Source organism: Trichechus manatus, unplaced genomic scaffold, assembly GCF_000243295.1.
Source record: "Trichechus manatus latirostris isolate Lorelei unplaced genomic scaffold, TriManLat1.0 scaffold00005, whole genome shotgun sequence".
NCBI lineage: Eukaryota > Metazoa > Chordata > Mammalia > Sirenia > Trichechidae > Trichechus > Trichechus manatus.
In genome coordinates, this window is record NW_004443941.1 from 15,997,070 (window position 1) to 16,021,787 (window position 24,718).

The window sequence follows — 24,718 nt, forward strand, 5'->3', positions numbered from 1 at the left end:
TGTGCTGAGAAACTCCTAGACCCAGGGGAAGACTGATGAAAAGGACCTTCCCCCAGAGCCAACAGAAAGAGAAAGACTTCCCCTGGTGCTGGTGCCCTGAATTAAGACTTCTAGCCTCCTAATTTGTGAGAGAATAAATTTCTGTTTGCTAAAGCCATCCACTTGTGGTATTTCTGTTATAGCAGCACTAAATAACTAAGACAGGTGCTAGCATTTTGCATGCAATTCCAACTCCCTGGGTCAACAATGGAAGTTCTATCTCCAGTAGAGGGATTCACAGAGCTGAGATGAGAGACCAGAGACCAAAGTCCCACAGTGAACTCAACTAGAGAGAAGAGAATTTTTCTCCAACCCTTGGAAAACAACTTTGTTTATTGAGAAGGTAGAGAAGGAGGAGACATTAATCAGATGAAAACAATCCAATTCTTACCATTCAAGAAACAAAGCTTTACTGAGAGGCACAGGAAAAAGGCGTAGCAGCTTTTAAAATGTAAAGATCTCTGGGAAATGAAGGTCTTATAAAAGGCATCTGTATTAGTTATCCAGTGGTGCTTTAACAGAAATACCACAAGTGGATGGCTTTAACAAAGAGAAATTTATTCTCTCACAGTCTAGGAGCCTAGAAGTCCAAAATCATGGTGCCAGCTTCAGGGGAAGGCTTACTCTCTCTGTCAGCTCTGGAGGAAGGTCCTTGCCACCAATCTTCCCCAGTTGAGGAGATTCTCAGTGCAGGGACCCTGGGTCCAAAAGACGTGCTATTTTCCTGGTTCTTGTTTCTTGGTGGTGTGAGGTTCCCCTGTCTCTCTGCTGGCTTCTCTCTTTTATATCTCAAAGGAGATTGATTTAAGACACAACCTAATCTTGTAGACTGAGTCCTGCCTCATTAACGTAACTGCCACTAATCCTGCCTTATTAACGTTATAGAAGTAGGATTTACAACACATAGGAAAACCACATCAGATCACAAAATGGTGGACAACCACACAACACTGGGAATCATGGCATAGCCAAGTTGACACACATTTTGGGGGGATACAATTCAATCCATTAATAGTATTTCAGGACAAAATTTAGGGAGAGCATTTAGGAGTCAAGATTGTAGAGGCACCCCTAGTCAGACTTGCTTTTCTAGTAAAGAGCTTGAGAATGCTTGACATGGGGCAGGAGAGCTAGCCCCACTCAACACTCTGCCAGGATTTCTTGTCCAGTTAACATGGTTCTGACTTTTTCATAACTTACTTTAAAAAAAAAAAGAAAAAAAGACTATGGTTTTTAGAGTAGTTTTTAGTTTACAGAAAAATGGAGCAGAAAGTACAGAGTTCCCATATATCCCTCTTCCTTGCACACAATTCCTTATTATTCACATCTTGCATTAGTGTGATACATTCGTTGCAATTGAACCAAAATTGATACATTATTATTAACTACAGTCCATAGTTTACATTAGGGCTCGCTCTGTGTTGTACAGTCCTACGGGTTTTGACGAATGTGTAATGTCATGGGTCCACCATGACACTACTATATAGAATAGTTTCATTGCCCTAAAAAGGCCCCGTGCTCCACTCCATCTATTCATCTCTCCCCTGTCTCTGAACCTCTGACAACCACTGGTCTTTTTACTGTCTTTATAATTTTGCCTCTTCCAGAACTTCATATAGTTGGACTCATTAGGTATGATTCTTTTTCAGACTAGCTTCTTTCCCTTAGCAATATGCATTTAAGGTTCCTTCATACTTTTTTGTAACTTACTTCAGGCTAGGGACCAAGGCTAAAGAAGAGGCCACAAACAAAATGCTACGGGTGCCTTTAGGTCTGTTCATATCTGTGGGCCCTGACTTACCAAAACAATATTTTAGCCAATGGATCTCTTCCTACTGACACTCAGAATGTTACACCAATAGAGACAGGGCTTTGGTCTCCAAAGAAAGGCCCAGATGTTTCATGTCATGGGATGTTAACAATATTCCTCGGGCAGCTGAGTGCTGGTACTATCACAAATCTTCTTGGCTTCCTCCCTAGAAAAGAATGTGATTCCAGCTCTTCATCCATTTATCCTCATTACAATAATACTAGGGGCCAAGATCAGACACCAACATTGCTTTCATGCCAGTTCCAGAGGCAGATAAGTACATTTCCTTGTCCAAGGTAGTTACGTTTTCTCTAGAGGGAATTCCAAAGTCTGCACCTCAAAGCTTATATTTCTCTGGCAAACATTACCCTTGAGGCTTGCTTTGTTTTTCCCATGTTTGCGACTGAAGGCGACTTTAATGTTACCTGCCTGGTCTCTCTCTCTCTCTTTTTTCCCCCCATTAAACACATGCTGTTTCGAGTAAATGTTGCAAATTTAAACCTTAAAACATTACTCCAAGGCACTCTTGTAGTGCTGACCCACAAATGGCTCCAGAAACACCACCAAGTAGCTGGTTACCTTTTTCCTCCTCTGGCCGCTGTTGGTGATCTTGTCTGGAGTGACACCTAGGTCAGCCAGCACCTTGGCAATTCCTCTGGCATCCACTCCACAGTTGGGGGCAACATTGGTCTCACAGCGACGGTGAACGTTCATCTTGCAGACTGTAGGAGACATGGAAGAGAGACTTTCAAACACTCATGGCTTCAAATATGACCATTTTTTCTGATTATAAAAGTAATACATGCTCATTTGAACAAATTTGGAAAATACAGAAAAACATAAAGAGAAAAATAAAAATTACCCATCACCCCACCACACAGAAATAAAATTATTCACCAGACCACCAAGTTAACCACTGCTAACTTTCTAGTTACTTTCTTCCAGTCATTTTTTCTATATATATTAAATATGGATAAATAAACAAATATCACATTTAAATTTTCTTTTGGGGAGCTGTGAGGTGTTGAATCACTTGCAGAAGGCAATTTGACCTTTGTTCTTGGTTCTTTTGAGCTATACCAACACCTGAGGCTAACGAGTAGGGGCTGACCAGACCAAGAGGGACCATCTAGGGGCCCAATGCCCACTAAGCCTCTGGAGGCTGATAAGAATGGCGGGCCCTGAGGCTCAGAGAAGCTTGCTGGTTGGTGACCATGCATGGGAGAGGGTAGTGTATCCTTCCTTGGGACATGGAACCTCTGTGCTGTGACCCCTCCTAGACTTCACCCTATGTGTCTCTTTGTTTGTATCCTTTTTGGTTGTAAAAAAAAGCTATAGTCATAAGTTTGGTATATTCTCTGTGAGATTCTGTGAATTGTTCCAGTGAATTAACAAACCCACAGGATCAGTGAGAGCCGGCAAGAGCTGGAATCTGCCTGTTTGGCAGTCTGAAGGAAGGTGTCCTTCTAACGGGTAAGCTCTGACCTAGCTCTGGTTGGCTGGGGCCCGAGAAATGTTTCATGGATAGCTGGTCTGAAAGATGGTGTCTGTCTAATTTGTGAGCTCTGACCCAGCCCTGGTTGGCAAGGGTTGGAGACAGAGAATGTGCCATGTGAGTGGCTGGTGACGAGGATGGAGAAGTGGGAAGGTCAGGACTGGACGCATTTCTACACTTTGGGGATTAGATTCATACTGATCGTTACCGTGCAGTTAGCAATGAAAGTGGGATTTACCCACAGTGCCCCCTCGTTAGTACAGGAGCACAACATGGACCATAAAAGAACTTGATTGGTTTACCTAAAGAAAGTTCATTTGGATTCTGGACCCAGGCAAGTCACATGTACACATTCCACTCTATGACTCTCATAAAATGTTGGGCTATTACCACGAAGGCATGTCCAGGGTACAGCCTGTCAAGATGTTCATCTGAAAATGAGCCTATTGAATGAGGTGACCTCCAAGGCTCCTTTCAGATCTAAAATCCCATTTCAAAGCAACAAAGCCATGCTTGAATGTCTTTGTTCGCCCATATCACTCAGTTGTCTTGGTGTAGCACATCGAAAGTGAAAATAGAAACTGTTCTTGGAAAGAAACCAGACAGGATGGGCCAGACCTCCCACTTGCCCTGGATGATCTGGTCACTGGTCTGGGGGAAGGGACAGCACAGACCCCCACCGCAGGCTTGAAGAGAGTTCAGCTGAGCTACTGAGCCCAGGAGGCCCAAGGGGCCGAAGGCTGGGGTGTGTGGGAGGGGGGCTTAGAAGGGAGTACTTTCTTAGACAACACAAACAAGAAAGCTCCACCACAGCCTGGCCATGGTGCTGACTTGAGCAACTGAATAATTAGTAACAACTGCCTGAAAATCCTCAGTCTGAAGATAAAACTGGTGTTGGGCAGGTCAGCATTGAGACCACAAACTCCAGTCAACAGCATTCAGCTCTGAATGCTCGCTCTCTCTCCCCTTAGCGACAGATACCATTTGACACCACGTTCACCTCACCTGCTCCTGCCCACTGACCCCATGAAAGCCCTCACTCTGCCTCTTCATGAAGTGACAGAAAAACCAAGAATAAAGGAGGCCCAATGAGGGGAATTTCTTAGCTAGGGCAACTTGTCCACATAATTTAACCACTGGCGCCCTCTGGTGTTGAAATGCCAGACCTGACCATCCAACAAAACAACTTGGAGTGATGGGTCGGCAAAGTAGAAATGGTCTTTAAGGTCTTCCCTTATTATTTTTTAAAACTCTGCTATTTCCTGGGGAAAGCTACGTAGTTGTCTTAATGTGTAGTAAAAAATCCCAATCATACGTCAATGAAAATGGATGACATGAGGCAGTGACTTTGATGTGCTTTGAGAAGTCTGGAGATGTGAGGCAAAGCTCCCCATGGAAGGAGAACTCAGAGATAGCACAGGCAGCAGCCAGGGGACACAGGCTCCAGGATGCTGGTGGGCGGCACAGGGAGGCTGCAGGCAAGTAAAAGAAAGTGGACGTGCCATCTGGAACTAGAAGAACTCTAAGGTTCATTCGCATTAAAGCCAACTGTTGTGGAGTCGACTTCAACTCATGTCGACCCCATGTGTGTCAGAGTAGAACTATGCTTCATAGGGTTTTCAATGCCTGATCTTTTGGAAGTAGATCACCAGGCCTTTCTTTAGAGGTGCCTCTGAGTAGACTCGAACCTCTACCCTTTAAGTTAGCAGCTGAGAACTTAAGTGTCTGCATCACCCAGAGACTCCTCATTTATATAAAATGGGCCAAATAAACCCTCCTTCCAAATCCCTGCGCTTCTCACTCTGGGGCAAGGGATATTAGCACTGGACCGGCAAACTACTCGTAGCCTTGGGCCGCCCTTTTACGGCTTCTCTTTAAAGGTCGCTCCTTTTTTTTTTTTTTAACAGCCGTAATCACTATTTATTTCCAAAACTCTTCCATCGCCCCAAACAGAAACTCTGTACCCCTTAAGCAGTAACTTCTCGTTCTCCCTTCCCCTCCCCAGCCACTAGTAACCGCTAATTGACTTTCTGTCTCTATGGAGTTACCTATTCTAGATATTTCATATAAGTGGGATCATACAGCATTTGTCCTTTGTGACTGACTTGTTTCACTCAGCAAAATGTTTCAAGGTTCATCCATGTGGTGGCATACACCAGGACTTCATTTCTCTTTATGGCTGAATAATATTCCATTGCAGGGCAGGTTAACCAGTAAACATGGTACTCACCGGCTTGCACTGAGCAAGGTACGCATGGGTTTAATTGTATTTACTTGCTAATCTGTGGTGAGCAATTTCACGCTGGTTTCACCGCATCTTTGATGTGCTGGGGGACAGGTGAAATTGTGTGCTGCAGATTGGTGGGAAGGCACAATTGGGCCCATGCGTACCTTGCTTATTGGGTAATCTGGCCCTGTTCCATTATATGTATGTACCACATTTTGTTTATCCATTCATGCATCTGTTGATGGACACGAGTTATTTAAATCTTTTGGCTCTTGTGAATAGCGCTGCAATTGGTGTACAAGTACCTGTTTGAGTCTTTGCTTTCAAATCTTTTGGGTATATACCGAGGCAAGCCTGCCTCTTATCGTTCATTATCAGCTGATTTCACCTGGATGAAGTGCTGGACTGAAACAGAGCAGCTTTGCTGGGAATTCTCCTAAAAGGAGATCATTATTCTACTATTGTTACCCAGTTATTCATCATATGTTTGTTGAGCACCTACTATGTGCCGGGTAGAGCAACAGCAGCAGGTTCATCCTCAGGACAGATCAGGGTTTGGGCACACTGACCTTCAGTTTCTATAGCACATTCTGTGTTTCTCCTGGGAGACACTGTTTCCTTGTTCCCAACTCTTTCAAGCTGCAGTTAAAGCTCGGATTGCAATGAGGTGAGTCAGGCTATGGGAAATCCTTCCAACGTAATCTAATGACCTTCTGAGAACAATGACAAAGCCACGCCCGGGGAGAGTCAGGCCTATTTCTCCCGCAGGAATTTCTTTCAGTTGGGGTAATTTTGCTCTTGAGTGTGGGCCAGGGCAAGGTTCAATTTCATAATACAACATAATTCCCAGCCATGCTTAGAAACGTAGAGAACCAACAACTGTGAAGAGGAAACTGTATAATAGTGTGAAGAAGTTGTCAATGGCAGGTGGGTGACTGTGAAGAAAGAGAGGTTAGAGGGGTGGCATTATGTGGTCCCTTGGGCTCATGCCAGGGCACCAAAAGGTGACCAGAAAGACACTTGGAATCCTGGAACCATCACTCAGAGTTTTCCAGGGGATATGATTGGCCCATTGTCTTCTACCCCGCATTCCTCAGACCAAAACTCTGCCTCGACCTTCCATGCATGATGGGGGACATCCATGATGGTCCCTAGGCATTGTCAGATGCTACTGCAAAGGATTCAGGATCAACCAAGAACACTCCTTGGCATTTCAGCACTGAACAATGAGCTATGCTCCCTCTCTGCCCTCTATTCATTGCTGGGTGCCTGCCTGGAATGTCCTCCCCCTGCCCTGCTCTTCCCCTCCTTCTCCTCACTCATTCCTCAAGCCCACCCCCTCCAACAGTCTTTTCTGACTACCTGAGCTCCTGCTAACCCCTTCTTATACATGAATTTCTCATACTTATGTCTGACTCACTGCTTGAATTACTGCCTATTATTTAGTTTTTCAAGGAGCCCTGGTAGCACAGTGGTTAAGCACCTGGCTGCTAACTGAAAGGTCAGTAGTTCGAACACACCAGCCACTCCATGGGAGAAAGATGTGACAGTCTGCTTCCATAAAGATTTACAGACTTGGAAACTCTATGGGGCAATTCTACTCTATCCTAGAGGGTCGATATGAGTTGGAATCAACTCAACGGCAATGAGTTTGGTTGTGTGTTTTTTTTTTTTCCCAGTTTATTTAGCTTTTCATGTTTCATGCCCAAGTAAAGTGCAAGTTTCTACAAGGCTAAAGTAATGCTTTGTTTCCAAGTTCTCCATAATGCCTTGTACAAGATGGTATGTTTTCCAGTGTATTCTAACTCTAAGGAAATTAGTACTATTTAGGCAGCAAAGAATATTGAATATACCATGGACTGCCAGAAGAATGAATAAATCTGTCTTGGAAGAAGTACAGCCAGAATGCTCCTCAGAAGCAAGGATGGTATTTGTCTCATGTACTTTAGACATGTTATTAGGAGGGACCAGTCCCTGGAGAAGGATATCACACTTGGGAAAGAAAAGGGTCAGTGAAAAAGAGGAAGACCCTCAACGAGGTAGACTGACACAGTGGCTGCAACAATGGGCTCAAACATAGCAACAATTGTGAGGATGGCGTAGGACTGGGCAGTGTTTCGTTCTGTCGTACACAGGGTCACTGTGAGACAGAATCCACTCGAGACACCTAACAACAACAGATAGCATAAATGACACCTCTCAGACCAGGCTCCAACAGATCACAGGAAACAGAAATGCTAAACTCACTACACAGGCTTTCACTGACCATGTCGGTGATGTAGTCAGTTACTGTGGCTTCATTTCAAACAAACAACATCAACAACAAAAAGACAAGGGTGTGAAGTTACAGTAGGGCTTTTGGAAGCCCTGGTGGTATGGCGATCAAGAGCTACGGCTGCTAACAAGAAGGTTGGCAGTATGAATCCACCAGGCCCTCCTTGGAAACCCTATGGGGCAATTTTTTTGCAGCAATGATTTTTGCTGCAGTATCACTTAAAATAGAGAGAACACAAAAACAAGTAAACATCCATCAATAAGGCAATATTTTAATAATATTTGGGACACCCAGACTGTGGAATATGAGGCAACCATTAAAAAGAATGATGTAGATTTATTTGTACTGACTTGGAAATACGCCAAGATATATTGCGAGGTACAAAAAGCAAATTACAGAACAATGCATATAGGATTCAATTAACCAATATTATTGCATGCCTACTATGTGCCAGGCACTGCTCTAGATACTGAGGAAACAGCAGAGAACAAAACAGGCACAAAAAAATCCCTGCCCTCGTGGAGCTTATATTCTGAAGGTTTGAGATAGAAATAAACATAATATGTAAGTAATTTAGAATATAGAAGGTGATAAGTGCCGTGGAGAAAAAGAAAGCAGAGGAAGGGTGATAGGAAATCAGAGATAAGAGTTTCAGCTTATAAAAGGGTAGTCAGTGTAGACCACACAGAGAAGGTGACTGTGTGTGTGTGCATCTGCATGTGTGTCTGTGTGTCTGTATCTGTCTGTGTGTGGTGGGCAGCTTGTAAGATACTGGCCTCCAAGTAGACCGGCCCTTGTGTAATTTCCTCTCATTGGCTGTGGGCTGGGCTCTCTTCCAATGATTGGAAAATGTCAAAAGGGATGGATGCCATTTTTGAGATTAGGTTACAAAAAGACTGTAGCTTCTTTTTTTGGCATCCTCACTTATTCTCTCACTCTTTTGCTCAGAAGGAAGCCACCCACCATGTTGTGAGAGGCCCATGTGGCAAGGAACTGATGTCTCCAGCCAACAGCCAGCAAGGACTCGAGACCCGGCCACTGCCACGTGAGTGAGCTTGGGAGCGGATCTTCTCCCTGTCGAGCCTTCAGGGGAGACCACAGCCCAACGGTCAGCGTGTGCGTGACCTCATGGGCGACCTCAGTCACAGGCACCCAGCTAAGCTGCATCCAGACTCCTGACCTACAGAAACGCCAAGATAATAAATATTTGTTGTTTTAAGCTGCTAAGTTTGAGATAATTTGTTATGCAGCAATAGGTAAATAATATTCTCTGTGTGTGAGTAAGAATTCGTACAGTAAAGGTGCATAAAAAGGCCTGAGAGGACTCATACCAAATTGTTGATAGTAGTTAAGTCTCTGGGGATGGAAGTGGGAAGACAATAAGAAGAAAGACCTTAATACTATACACACACACACACACACACACACACACACACACACACACACCTCACCCACACAGCTCACCCACACATACGTACCCATGATTAGGTCTTGCTTGAATCTTTTATGGCAAGAATGTATTCACATATTACTTGTATTTTTTTTTTTTTATTCTAAAAATACAAATAAAAGTTAAAGTTACGGCAAAGGGCATCAAACCGAAAACCCGTTGCTATTGAGTCGATTCCGACTCATAGGCAAGGGGTATAGCTGGTTACCAAAAAAAAAAGGTGGTAAAGGACTGACATTTTCAGAAGTGAATAGAATAAAATTCCCTTTTCAAGTCTTCGTTGTGTTTAAATATCCAAAATACTTTAAAAAGAAGAGAGAGAAAAGGGGAAAACCAAAAACATGTCTTTCTCTTGTCCTCCTGCCTCTATGGCTTCTTACAGCTGTCCCAGGAGATACATAGCTGAGATCATCCTGTTTTCATTATGTTCGCACTGTTCTCGGAAGGCAGGAGGGCAGTTGAAGTTTTAAAAAAAAAAATGAAAGCAATACCAGGGGCACCAAGCCGGGGTGCCCTGGGTGTGATCGCCCAGCCAGGCCAGAACAGACCAGGCAGCAATCCTGATTCTCAACCTGTGACCTCCAGAAACCTTAGCTCTCTATGGAGTTTGCCTCAAACCCAACGACAAGCTCTCTATTAGTTCCTGGAGAAGAGGTGATAGCATAGCCTGTAGCTCTCGGCCACCAGTCCAGGGAAGTGGCCTTGGGTCCCAGCACCATTAAGAAGGGCTGCTCCCCCAGCTCCTCAGAGATGCCTGGAGCCAGGGATGGGATTCGTCACAATCTCCAGGCCAGGCCTCCCCTGGTGCACTGCATGGCCGCCTCTGCCTTAGGGAAGATGTGCAGAGCTGCGATCAGAGCAGGAGTGGGCAGGTAGGGCAGGGCCCACCTCAGACAAGGATGAGGAAAAGCAGGCCTCAGCAGGCCCCTGCAGGCCAGACAGTCAGCTGGTGAGGAGGCCTGGCTTTGCTGTTAAATTGACCCTCAGTGCTAATGACTCCAGGACTGCTGCGCTGGCGACGTGAGTGTGGGAGCGTTGGCAGAAGAGAAATAGGGGTGGGGAGCCCACTACAGGGTGAGAACCCCATATCCGGTTTAGAGATGGGTACGTAAAATCGTAAGATACCGGATGACTTTCCCACTGAAGGGTGGCATGGAGGGGGGCGGGACGGCTATGAAACGACTCCGTGTGTCAACTGACAAATAAAATACAGGTGGGGAAGGGCCCCAGGAGGTTCCCTGTGGGAGTGACAGGTTGGGTAAGGTAGCACAGTTAAAATAAAGAGAAGAATGAGAGCATTCGAATGCCTGAGACTTAGTGAAGCTAGTATTTGAAACTCTGAAGCTAATTTCTGGACTGTTTAACGATGGTTGAGGTGCTCAGACAGACCACAAGGAGTCTGGAGAGAGACTAGGAAACTCTGCGGGCACTTGAGTCGTAAGACAAAAGAAAGGGATGGATTATTTGCCTGCTCACTTAGTGTCAGTGTTTTTCTGCCCCTGAATAAGGAGCTCGGTTTCCCAACAACTGTCTGTGAGCAACTTCAAGGGTCTGACCCTCTGTGGGGCAAGCCCAAGGGCAGAGCGGGCCCTCCTCAGGCCGAGGTCCAGGCCCTGGCCTTATGGTCTTGTTGCCCAGTCTCTCCGGTTCTCTGTTTCCTCAGCAGTAAAATGGCGGCCATTATGCCCCCTGCACCTGGCTGACAAAGAGACAATTTTCGGAAGGGTACAAACACAACACTTGGACATAGGTGGCTGAAGGCAAAGTGACCAGGACAATCCAATCTCACAGCTCTTTCCATGTAGACCCAAGCTCTGGAGAAACCTGTTTCTCTGAAAATAGCTTATACCCTAGTCCCAGGAGTTAGGGAGAAAGGCCTGGTGATCTACTTCCAAAAAATCAAAGAGAACCCTATAGCTCACAAGGGTCCAATCTGCAACCGCTCATGGGGATGGTGCAGGACTGGACAGTGTTTCATTCCATTGTGCATGGGGTTGCCATGAGTCAGGGGCCGAATACGACAGCTAACAACAACAACAGCTAACAACAACAAGTCCCAGGAGTGAGACCAGCACAAAGCTGAAGCCACAGACCAGCAGGTCCAATGGATGATATTGTACCATGACCAGGGAACCAGGAGGACAGCCCAGCATGATCCAGCAAAGAGGAACACCCGCTGAGTCTTCCCTAGCAGGAGGGCAAGGTAGAGCATGGATCATAGCAGGGTATGAATGAGGCTGCCCAGGTTTAAACTGCAGCTCCATGGACCTAACTATGTAACCCTGGACACGTGACTAAGCCTTGATTTCTCTACTAAGTCATTATAGCAGCAGAACCTCACCGAGACCCAAGCAAGAGGGGCCCTGCCCTGGGCCCATGCTGGCCTCTTCTGGCCACGCCTCTGTCCACAGGGTAAGGAGCCTGCAGGGGCAAAAAAACTTGAGATTCAGAAAGGATCAAGAGAGATGACGGTATGGAAACCAACTGTTAACAGGTAGAACAAGAACAACGGGAAAATGGCCAAGTCTCACTAACAGAGGAGGAGGAGAGAGAAGACAGACGAACCTTTGTGGGGACCCTAAATTCTGAATAGCCTTTGCCTTCCAGGGTCCATGTGGCTGACTCCTTCATGACTCCTTGGGCTGCCGGGAACATGTACCCTTCCCCTAGCATCCTCACTCTTTGTACCCCTCACTTGAGCATGTGTGAGAGTGTTTCCTGCCCAATAAGAGCCAAATACACAGTCCCTCAGCCTTGCCTTCTCCCGGGGTCAACCAGGGACCTCCGCAGCCCGAGCATCAATGTCTGGGCATCTGGGCTGCTTTCTTAAAATATCAATATTTATGAGATGATGGTATCTTCATTTAAGTTCCCTAGATAGATCAATAATTAATATATTTACTAAAGACCAGACACCGTCTCATCAGGGTGCCATCCTAAGCACGGTCTGTGCTTCTTGGTAACCACATTCATCTTTCCAAAACACATCACTCCTCTGCTGAGAATGTTTGAGATCCCTCTCCATGTCTTTCTTCTTCTGATGTTTTAATCTCATCTAGTGCCAAGGAGGACTTCAGGCAGGCCTTGCTCTATTCAGGCAACATACGCTAGAAAGAATATTTGAAAGGGAGGTTCCAATGGCTGTGCTCCCACCTCCGAGGTGCTGGGAAGCTCATGCAGGACCCCAGATGTGTCCACACAGTCAGGATCAACTCCAGTTCCCGCAACAGTTATTTCCAAACTCTATCACCCTCCTCACACCTTCCACACACACCCCCGCCACTGCTCCCCTCAACTTTGGAAAGGACCTCCTCTTTCAGAAAACAAGAGCAATCTCATTGTGAAGCCCTCAACAGATTCAAAGCATACATGATCATCTTGCCCATCCTCCTCCTCCTGGACTCCTATCCCTGACACTGGAAATGTAGCCAGGCCTGGTCTTCAGGCTTTCCCTCCATACTGAGGAGAGGAGACATCATTCTACCCAAGAAGACCCCGAAGGGATCAATGATCCCCTCCCTCCCCTTCCTGGCTCATCAATTTCTCCTCTTCTGCTTTTCTTCTGACTACATATGACATTCTAAAAATAATGCCTCACTTAAAAACAAGAAAGCCTCCCTCTGGCCTTCACAGCCAAGCTTTGTGAACGCACCGTAGACTATCACATACCAAAACTTCACCCAATGTTCTCGCTTCAGCCTACTGCATTTGGACTTCCGTCTCCACTGCCCCACCAAGACAGCTCCTGCCGAGGTCACTAGTGACTTCTCGTTGTTAAATCTCACCCCATTTCTCATTCCTTACCTTAAACGACCTCTGGGAAGCATTTGGCACCATGGACCACTTCTTTTTTAATTTTTTTTTTTTTAAACACATTCTGCTCTTTTGGCTTTTGTGATGCCATCCCTTGCTATTTTCCTCCTACTTTGGAGGTCCTTTGCTCTCATTGCCTTTGCAGGCTCATCCCTGGATGAGGGTTCCTCCCCCTGCCACCCACCCCCCGTACCCACACACACTCCTTGGATGTTGTGGTCCCAACTATTATCTTTGGCTCCTCTCTCTTCACACTCAAGGTACTTGTCCTGGGGAATGGCATCTACTTTATATCTTTAATTACTATTTTAACCAGTTGCCATTGAGACGACTCTGACTCATGGTGACCCTCTATGTATCAGAGTAGAGCTGTACTCCACAGGGTTTTCAACAGCTGATTTTTCTGAAGTAGATCACCAGGGCTTTCTTCAGAGGCACCTCTGGGTGGACCTGAACCTCCAACCTTTCAGTTAGCAGCTGAGGACATTAACCATTTGCGCCAGCCAGAAACACCTAACTACTATTGAAAACAAAAAACCAAACCCATTGCCATCAAGTCAATTCCAACTCATAGTGACCCTATAGGACAGAGTAGAACTGCCCCATAGGGTTTCCAAGGAGCAGCTGGTGGATTTGAACTGCCAAGCCATAGCTCTTAACCACTGCACTACCATGTCTCCAACTACTATTTAGACATTGACAAATCCCAAACCTAAACGCTCATTCAGACCTTTCCCTTGAGTTTTGAAGACAATATCCAACAGACTAATGAAGAGTTCCACATAAATTTCCCACAGGTAACTCAAAGTTAACCTGTCCCAAACACAACTCAACGTCTTTGCGCCCAAACCTGTTCCTCCATCCTGTACTCCCTATTGCAGTGAGTGGCAATGCTTTCCTTCTGTGAGCGTGTTCCCATCTTCTCACATTGTATGCTGTTACCTGCGTCATGGCACACCCATTTGAGCAGACACAGTCACAGGTGAGACAGCAGGGAACACAGGAAGGGGCCCTAGACTAAACAGTCAAAGCCGTTGATGGGTACGAAGTTTCTGTTTTGGGTGATGAACATGTTTTGGAAATGGTAGTTGCGATGGTTGTACAACATCGTGAATGTAACTAAAGCCACTGAAACGTACACTTAAAATGGTTAAGATATCCGATTTTACGTTATATGTATTTTATCACGATTTAAAAAAAAAAGAAGGGTCAAGATTCAAGTCCTACTTCTTCTGTTAACAAGCTCTGTCACATCAACAAGTTATTTAGTCTCTGAGCCTCAGGTCCCTCACCGGAGACATGAGGATAAGATCACCTACACCACAGGCTTGTGAAGGATCAGTAAGATAGCTTATGGGATAGAGTTCTAGCTCCTTCCAAGAGTAAGCTCTGAACCCTGTACTATGATAGAGAAACTCCAGTTCGTACCTATTACTTATTTTAGGTCCTAACTCCAAAAATATTTCTTCCCCTGCACTCCTTAAATGATTTCTATACTTAGTATACTCACTGTCTCCCGCTAGTTACCCGTCGTAATGAGTGGAGTCACACCTTCCGCATTCTCAGTGTTTTCCTCTGCAAAGTCTGGGACAGGTAGGTCCCTACACAGAGACTGCTTAGCCCGTATGCAGGGATGCTAAGGCGGGCTTAACCAGTGCTTGTGCTCGGTCCATTGACCAAATCTGTAACTTACTTTCTGGGCTCTGAGGACAGCGATGTTTTAAAATGAGGAGTCAAAAGGATCATGCAGGTTGGGGGACAAGGGTAGGGCAGCAGCACCTTACCTTTACATTGCAAGCCCTGCCGCAAGAGGCCCCAAAGCAAGGACCCACAGTGGTCGCAGAAGGTGGGGACTTTGTAGTTGTGGATACCGAACTTGTGGGGCATGTTGACGCTGAACCGCTGGGAGCCCACCTGCAGGGACAGCAAGACACAGAGTCACCGCCAAACTCCATAGGGCCCTACAGTGCACGTGGTAGGAGGGCAGACAGAACTTCTTCCCCAAGAAGCCAACGTCATTGCAGGTGGCAGGCCTGGGCTCGGCTGATAGCAGCCCTGAGAAATAAGGTGAAGAATCCTCCTTCCTTCCCTGGAGCCTTTGCTCATGATGCCCTGAACCCGTTCTCTGCTACTCTGTTTGGCTTTTCGAGGCCAGGCCTGCTCCTCCATACAGCCCCCTCCAGGACTTCAGCCTCTAACCCTGCACAGTACACAGTGCACGGCACTCAAGTTGCACCTCTTGATTGAGCCATTCATGAGATGTCCCCATGGGCTTGCAATGCTGCTTTGTGCACGGAAGCCTTAGGCACACAGACTTTCAGCAGCTTTATGGTGGAAACAGGGCTCGGTGTACCCACAGAGTGCCTTGGAAACAGCAGGTCTTCAATCAGGGCTGACGATACTTACGATAAAGATTGCAAATACAATGTGATGGCAAAAGGGCACTACGGTATCGGTGCTGACCACACGCCAGGCACCACCGTCTCAATTAAACCTCACCACTCCATTATGGGGTGGGCACTATTGTTATCCCTACAGATGTGGAATTAAGGCACAGTGAGATTAAGAAACTTGCCCATAAGCTGATGAGTGGTAGAGCCAGGGTTTGATCTGAATTCAGAGCCAGGCTTTTCAACCACTCTGCTTCCACTTCGTGCTTGTTTAAAAGAAGGAAAGAGAAGGGGGCAAGATGGAAGGGGAAGGAACTGGGAACAGGAGTTCAGGGATCTGGTTTGTGGGCCTGGATCTGCCACGAACCATCCGTGAGGTCTCAGGTATGTGTCCTGACTCCCTCAGGCCTCAGATTTCTCCCCTGGCAGATGGCAGTGCACCTGTCCCATCTAATCTCACAGAATTGCGGTGGTCAGTGAGATGACAGTGGAAGAGGAGGGAACAATGTGTGTTGCATAGAAACCTGCATCAGCTTGCACTTGGTGACATCCTTTAAGGCAGGTGTATTATTCCTCTTGGTTTCCATGGTAATGGCACAATGCCTAACATACAGGAAGTGCTCAATAAATGTTAAATGGATAAAGAACGAAAGGAAGGAAGTCAGACAGCAAGCAAGCCGTCTCTTTCTTTCATCTATTTGCAAAAGTAATGCGGGTAACAACGGATTTGGGTTTTGATGCAAAACCAGGAGTCAGGAGATCCAGGTAGTGGCTTGCTATTTCAACCATGCCAGTAGAACTCTTGCAAAAAAACATTGGCACTGCACTCAGTCTGCCCTTCAGGCACATGGAAGCTCACAGTTCTAAACCCTGTTCCTTGCTGCTTTCCAGAAAGGGTAAGAAAGCAAAAGGGGATAAAAGATGGGGAATGCTTTGGATGCCAAGATGCTATTTGGTTGAATTATTTTAGAAGCAGCTAGAAGGTCTCTATAAGTCCCTGCTTTGGGAAGCCAAATTATAAACCCACTCTCTCTTTGGGGTAATACAGCTCTGACCCCTTGATTCTCATGGCTTATTATTATATGGTATTTATTTCACCAAGAATTAAAAGCACACCTTGAAAATCAACTGTTCTGAACACAGATACACACATACCTGCCATCTTCCTCAAAAAGGTTTCTTAATCTATAAGTGGTACCATCATTCTCCCAGTCTCTCAACGAGAAGCATCCTAGCTTCACTGTTGAGTTTTCTTGCTTCCTTACGCCTAGCAACTTCCCTAATAGTCAAGCTGGCACTACTGTCTAAGATGAAGAGACAACACAGTGTAGCGGTCAAGGGCACAGCTCTGGAACAGACTCCCTTGGACATGGCTCATTACATACTAGCTGTGTGACTTGGGGCAAGTTAACTTAACCTCTCTGAGCTGCTATTCTCTCTGTTGTAAAGTGAAGATGATCGCAACATCTACTTCATTAAGGTTGTTACGGGATTAAGTACATTAAAGTGCTTAAATGCGTGGTAAGTTACCGATGCATTGTAAATGTTGGCTATTCTGACCATTATTACAGTGGTTATTTCCACCTCTTAAGTACTTCTTGGATTTGTTAATTTCATTCCACTCCTCCAGCACCTCATAAAGATAAGGCTCTTGATTTTGTGTGGTATCTCTGTTACTGTTTATGAGCCGCGTGGAGCCATTCGCACATCCATTAGCCACGTACAGTGTTCCAATGAGATAATGCAATAAAAGAACCCACGTTTTTCTGTGGGCTTTAGCCCTGGAACCATACTGCTCTGGGCTTAATATCCACAAACGTGACACTGAGTTGGCACCGTGCTCCTTCTGTAGACTGTGCCACATATCAGAAGGTTTCTTTCGTTTTTGATCAACAAAATGAAGGAGATGGGATCTCAAAGAATAAGGTTTTTCTTGGGGCTCACAGGGGAGGCAGTGAAGGGAGGGGATGGCGGAGAAGAGCATCCGCAGTGCCAACGTTATAAATAGTTACCTCATCGGGACTTTCCTGTTTCTTTAATCCAGCGCACTTCGTGATTATGAGCTCATGGCACCGTTTGTGGACCACGCACGTGCAAACTGCAAACGGCAAAAACGGGAAGGCTGAGCGACAGGTGGGCGAGAAAGTTTCCAGCCCAAGATTGATTCAGGCCTCGGGGGAGCGACGGGGTGGGGGTGCTTCTGTCACTGAGTCTTAACTTATTGCCCCCTCGCCCCAAGTCCTCTATGCAGTTCTTTCAAAGCACTGCGCCTTCAGTGCCACTGGGGCTTCCTAGAAGCTCTGGAGAAGGATGAAACACTTGTATTTAAAGGGCACGGTGGTCTTCCCTTGTTTCGGGAGCACCGAACAGTTTTCTTGCTTCTGATATCCCAAGGTCAATTGCACTCCCAGCCCTCCCAGGGAGCATCGTCTGTCAGCAGCCTCACTGCCCCCTCATGCTCCACCCAGGGTGGCTGCTGGGACAGGGAGGACGGCAGCAGATGAGCGGATGCTTTATGGCACTGCAGTTCTTATGCTTTCTCATCTGCTCGTGCCCTTGTTGTTATTGCTAGGAGCTATCGATCAGTTCCAACTCACAGAGACCCTACATACAACAGAACAAAACACTGTCCAGTCCCGTGCCGTCCTCCCAGTAGTTCTATGCCTGAGCCCATTGTTGCTGCTGCTGTGTCAGTCCATCTTGTGGAAGGTCCTTCCTCTCTTTTGATGACCCTCTACTCTACTCTGCTCATGCCCTTACATGCCAAATTTTACGTTTCCGTTTAATATTCCCCAAGAAGTGGCCTGTAGCTTTGTCTTTTAGTGTCATGGGGAAGGGTGGGCAGGAAGTGGCTCAAGAGATAAGTAACTCGCTGTCTGCACGGAGACACAGCGACTCCCCGACAGAATCCACCCAACTTCCCCCAGTCAAACAGAGCTGGGTGAGGAGACGGGACAGCCTCTCAGCTCCAACCACAGGGAAGCCTCAGCATGACCACACTGCATCTCCGCCCTCCAATCTGGTACAACTTAACCTTGCATTTGTTGCCAACTAACTGAAAAAAAAAGTCTTCAGTGCTTTCAAGTGAGCTTTAAGTTTTTAAGAGCTAATGATTCCACAGTAGGGACAAAAAAGAGAATCAGCAAGGACCATGGAGAGATACTGAGGGAAATAACCAGGGGAAGAAGCGAGAGAATAAGCGAGCTGACAGGACACACAGAACCCAGCAACCCAGCGGGCTTTCCAACAGCCTCTAATTGAGGTATTGTGTTTCACGAGGAAAAAGGAAAGTGCCACTCGCTACAAGTGGCACAAAAATGGCTGGGTGGGCTGGGGGCTTCCGGAGGCCAAAGGGCCGCCTACACATAGGTGGTACTCACAAGGGAGACACGTATGTGTGGGGGAGTAATAGCCAGGCAGGGGCAAAAAAAGAAAAAAGAAAAAGCAGGGCCCCGCTTCTTGGGAGGGGGCATAGCACACAAACCATACGGAGCCTCCACATGTAATCAGTCCCAGCACATGCCTGCTGCGAGCTTAGGATCCCAACGATTTAGTTCATACAATACCTCTTACCTTGACACTGGTATCCCTGCTTTCCTATGACACCCCTGAAAAGAAAAATACAACCCTTTAAGAAAACGAAATTTTACTAGGTAAAAAACAAACCAAGTCCCCGAGCTCTGTTCACCAGCCACAATGCAATGAGGACCATGCCCACCCGCTCTGAGCGTGAAGAGCTCACTCCCACCCGTGGGGTTCCTGAGAATGCCTCTCTCTGAAGGCCACGGAGGGCAGGTCAGCACTCAGAGTAGGGCAAGATGTGGTCAGTGTGAGTGCTTGGTTGCCTATACAAACAGGCATTTGAGTGGGGGCCAGTATTGTTCTGGAAAGCCACAAACTACCCTGCTGGCTCTCAGCCAGCCTCAATCAGTGGAACATGCCCCTTCTCATGGGTAAAATGGACCTCCCTCACCTTGCAGCACCAGGCACACTCTGTGGTTCTCTAACAGTGGAGGAGGGCTGTGGCTGGCGGCATACACCCTGGGCGTTCCAGAGACAGCCTGTGGCCAGGATTGGGGTTTGCTCTACAGTTTGGGTTGAGGCCAATGTGAAAGGTTTCTTCCATGGCCTGGGGCAGGGTTGAGGATCAGCATGGACACAGAAAAATAAACCCACTCGGCCGTAGCCCTGTGCTCAGAGCACTGACAATAGTCAGTCAGGCAGCTCCCTGCAATTCCCAGCCCAGCTGGAGAAGCCACAGTCACTCAGGTACACCTCAGGCAGCTAAAGCTCGCTGTGGCTCACCATGGGCTTAGAGGACACCCGAATCCAGAGACTGAGCTTTCAGTGCCCCTCCCAACCCCCACTCTCCAACTACCCAATCCCTGACCAAAATACAGAAAATGGAAGACGGAGGATTGAGTCAGCCCTGGGAATGAGAGGTGTCTGTCGGTGGAAATGGACATTGTTTCCACTTCATTCGGGCTGAAATTGCTCTGAGCCTTGTCATACAGGCCAACCTCCGTGACCGAGGGTAAGACAAGCCATTGGTGGACACCCCGGGATTCCAGGGGTCCTCAGAGCCCAATTTGCACGCCTCCTGGCTGGGTTCATACTGCAACTTGGCCTCACTTGCTTTCCCTCACCTGATCCAAGAGTGTTGCCAACCTCTACGCCAGCTCCAAAGAGCGCAGAGAGCGTGTCAGAGCACAAGCTTCAAGTCAGGCTAACCAGGGCTGGAGTCATGCCTCTGACGCTTCCTAGTGGAGGACCTCAGGCAAGCCTCTTTGCATTTCTGAGCCTCGGTTTTGTCGACAGTGGAACGGGGTTAATAACACATAGTTCACAGGATACCGGGAAGATTTCATTAGCTATTTCCAGTGCCTAGCAGAGAACCTAGCACCTGGTGAGTATTCAATCAAAGTCCCCTCTAGCCCCCAAGACCAATGCTCCTTACTCTCCTCCACCTCCCAAAAGACCTACTACCTACCTGTTTCTGCCTATCAAAATCCTAGTCTTCATGAAAGGAGAATGCGACCTCCCCCAGGAAGCCTTCCTTGTTCACTCCAGCCAACACTGCTCTCTTACTCCTTTGAAACCTCACCATCTTCACAGAACCACTACTAGGACCCTTACTAAAAACTGCTTTGTAGCATAAATATAGGCACTCAAGCATCTTTTTAAATCTTTATTATAGAAAAATTCAAATCTATACCAAAGTAATGAGACTAATACAACAGACCCTCATGTCTCCATCACCAAGCTTCAATGATTATCAACAGATGGCCACTCTTGCTTCATCTCTACCCCTGCCTCTTCTCCCCTTCATCCAGATGGTTTTTTTTTAACAAACTCCAGTCATCATATTATTTCATTTGTACATAATTCAGTATGTCTTTCTAAAAGATAAGGATTCTTTTTTTAAAAACACAACTGCAATAGTGAAACCTGGCAGAGCCGGAACTCATGGGGACTGCCTTGTTTTTCTGGGTCTCCCAAGTTTTCTGCCTTTGACAGGGTGCAGTCTTACCACTTTTCTATTGCTCGTTCTAGTACAAAATATTTGAGTTTTCCTTCTCTAGCAGGTTTCCACCTTACACAGGTTCCGGGTTTCAGAGTTTTTACTGTAGTGTTATTGGTCATAAAATCTTAACACCTTCAATAAATACAATACAATACAATAGTATACAATATAATCCTAAATATAAAGATGCCAGGAACCATGGTTTCTTCTTTCCTTGTATTTCCCCAAGCTCTTAACACATACTTAGCCTTTCAGAAAAGTCTTCTGAAATCAAATAAAGACGAAATAAAGTACATCAGCACTTTCCAAGTGAAGTCTGTAATCGCCCACCCATCGCCCACCCCCACTTCTACCCACAGAGAAGGGTAACTGAGAGAGGCACTTACCAGATGAAGTCTCTGCAGTGGGAGCAGTAGGTGGGCTGCCGAAGGTAGGTGGCCATGAACTTGTGGCCATTGACCTGGTGGACCCTGCGCCTGACGGCGCCCTGCCGCTTCCTCGGCCGCAAGCGCTCCCTGAACACTCGCTCTTCATTGTCTTTAGGGGCTGAGGAAGAACAAGACCAGAGAAGAAAAAACTGAGTCTTGGTTAAACCAAAAACCAAACCAGTTGCCCTTGAGCGGACTTTGACTCACGGTGGCCCCATGTGTATCAGTAGAACTGTGCTCTATAGGGTTTTCAATGGCTGATTTTCCAGCAGTAGATCATCCAGGCCTTTCTTCTGAGGTGCCTCTGGGTGGACTTTTGGTTAACAGCTGAGAGCTTAACTGTTTGCACCACGCAGGGACTCTTGAGTCTTGGTTACCACCCCTTAAAACTGACCTTCTGCAGGGGGACTACTCCATCCTCCAGAGATTGGAGGTGGGGCTGGGTGGGGGGGTAGCCTTTACTGGTGGGGGCTCGGGGGTGTGTGGAGGAGCCTCACTGCTCAGCTCCAGAGAGAGAGCACCACACTGGGTGGGAAGACCCAGCACTTTGTACGTGTCCCACATGAGCTGTGTCCTCAGAGTCCATCCATACCCAAACTCTGCTACATGTTTGGCCACTCCTTTCCTGTCTATACCATCTACATGTTTCAAGGGTGTAGGTTCAAATCTCCGCAGAGTGTCCTTGGACAGATGGTCTTTACCCTCCCTGAACTTCTGAGGGCATCTCGCTTCGTAAAACAGGGCTTACAGTGCTACCCCATCACGCATCTGTCAGTTTGTCGTACCGTGGTGGCTTGTGTGTTGCTGTGATACTGGAAGCTTTGCCACCAGTATTTCAAATACCAGCAGGGTCACCCTTGGTGGACAGGTTTCAGTAGAGCTTCCAGACTAACACAGACTAGGAAAAAAACTGGCCAGTGAAAACCTTATGAAAAGCAGTGGAACATTGTCTGATACAGTGCCAGAAGATGAGCCCCTCAGGTTGGAAGGCACTCAAAATATGACTGGGGAAGAGCTGCCTCCTCAAAGTAGAGTTGACTTTAATGATGTAGATGGGGTCAAGTTTTTGGGACCCTCATTTGCTGATATGGCATGACTTGAAATGAGAAGAAACAGCTGCAAACATCCATTGGTAATCAGAACATGGACTGTATGTAGTATGAATCTAGGAAAACTGGAAGTTGTGGAAAATGAAATGGAATGCATAAACATCGATATCCTAGGCATTAGTGAGCTGAAATGGACTCGTATTGACCATTTTGAATCAGACGATCATATGGTCTACTATGCCGGGAATGACAAATTGAAGAGGGATGGCGTTGCTTTCATCATCAAAAAGAACATCTCAAGATCTATCCTGGAGTACAGCACCATCAGTGATGGGATAATATCCATATGCTTACAAGGAAGACCAGTTAATATGACTATTATTCAAATTTACATACCAACCACTAACGCCAAAGATGAGGAAATTGAAGATTTTTACCAACTTCTGCCTTCTGAAATTGATCAAACATGCAATCAAGATGCATTGATAATTACTAGTGATTGGAATACGAAAGTTGGAAATGAAGAAGAAGGATTGATAGTTGGAAAATATGGCCTTGGTGATACAAACAATGTCAGAGATCGCATGACAGAATCTTGCAAGACCAATGACTTGTTCATTGCAAATCCTTTTTTCACCAACGTAAACGGTGACTCTACACATGGATCTCACTGGACGGAAAACATAGGAATCAAATCAACTAGATCTGTGGAAAGAGATGATGGAAAAGCTCAGTATCATCAGTCAGAACAAGGCCTGAGGCCGACTGTGGAACAGACTATCAATTGCTCGTATGTAAGTTGAAGTTGAAGTTGAAGAAAATTAAAATAAGTCCACGAGAGCCAAAACACAACCTTGAATATATCCCACCTGAATTTGGAGACCGTCTCAAGAATACATTCGACGCATTGAACACTGATAATGGAAGACCAGACGAGTTGCTGAATGACATTAAGGACATCATACATGAAGAAAGCAAGAGGTCATTAAAAAGACAGGAAAGAAAGAAAAGACCAAAATGGATATCAGAAGAGACTGAAACTTGCTCTTGAATGTAGAGTAGCTAAAACAAATGGAAGAAATGATGAAGTAAAAGAGCTGAAGAGAAGATTTTAAAAGGCAGCTCAAGAAGACAAAGTAAAATATTATAATGACATGTGCAAAGAGCTGGAGTTAGAAAATCAAAAGGGAAGAACATGCTCAGCATTTCTCCAGCTGAAAGAATTCAAGAAAAAATTCAAGCCTCGAGCTGCAATTTTGAAGGATTCTATGGGCAAGATATTGAATGACGCAGGAAGCATGAAAAGTGGATAGAAGGAATATACAGAGTCAGTGTACCAAAAAGAACTGGTCGACATTCGACCATTTCAAGAGGTAGCATATGACCAAGAACCGACAGTATTGAAGGGAGAAGTCTAAGCTGCACTGAAGGCCCTGGTGAAAAGCAAGGCTCTAGGAATTGACTGAATACCAACTAACAAGTTTCAACAAATGGATGCAGCGCTGGAAGCACTCACTCATCCATGCCAAGAAACTTGAAAGACAGCTACCTGGCCAACCAACTGTAAGAGGTCTATATCTGTGCCCATTCCAAAGAAAGGTGATCCAACCAAATGTGGAAATTATCGAACAATATCATTAATATCACCACAAGTGGAAGTGTTTTAAAAAAATTTTTTTTATTGTACTTTAGAGGAAGGTTTACAGAACAAGTAGTTTCTCACTAAACAGTTAGTACACATACTGTTTTATGACATTGGTAAACAACTCCACGACATGTCAACACTCTCCCTCCTCAACCTTGGGTTCCCTATTACCAGCATTCCTGTCCCCTCCTGCCTTATAGTCCTTGTCCCTGGGCTGCTGTGCCCTTTAGTCTCGTTTTGGTTTATGGGGCTGTCTAATCTTTGGCTGAAAAGTGAACCCGGGGAGTGACTTCATTACTGAGCTAAAAAGGTGTCCGGGGACCATACTCTCAGGGTTTCTCCAGTCTCTGTCAGGCCAGTAAGTCTGGTCTTTTTTACCACAAGTAAAATTTTGCTGAAGATCATTCAAAAGTGGTTGTAGCAGTACATGGACAGGGAACTGCCAGAAATTCAAACCAGATTTAGAAGAGAACGTGGAAGGAGGGATATCATTGCTAATGTCAGATGGATCTTGGCTGAAAGCAGAGAATACCAGAAAGATGTTTACCTGTGTTTTATTGACTATGCAAAAGC

At 46.1% G+C, this 24,718-nt stretch overlaps 1 protein-coding gene across 1 annotated transcript in view; it reads right to left on the reverse strand.

Annotated features, from left to right (window-relative positions):
- Nucleotides 1-24,718, reverse strand: part of PRKCE (protein kinase C epsilon) — a 616,913-nt gene that overhangs the window by 211,867 nt on the left and 380,328 nt on the right. The window contains exons 3-7 of the mRNA XM_004369495.2: nucleotides 21,410-21,569; nucleotides 19,073-19,107; nucleotides 17,512-17,597; nucleotides 14,894-15,023; nucleotides 2,429-2,571 (exon numbers count right to left, since the gene is read on the reverse strand). Of these exons, the coding sequence (XP_004369552.1) occupies nucleotides 2,429-2,571; nucleotides 14,894-15,023; nucleotides 17,512-17,597; nucleotides 19,073-19,107; nucleotides 21,410-21,569 (554 nt within the window). The remainder of the gene's footprint in view (nucleotides 1-2,428; nucleotides 2,572-14,893; nucleotides 15,024-17,511; nucleotides 17,598-19,072; nucleotides 19,108-21,409; nucleotides 21,570-24,718) is intronic.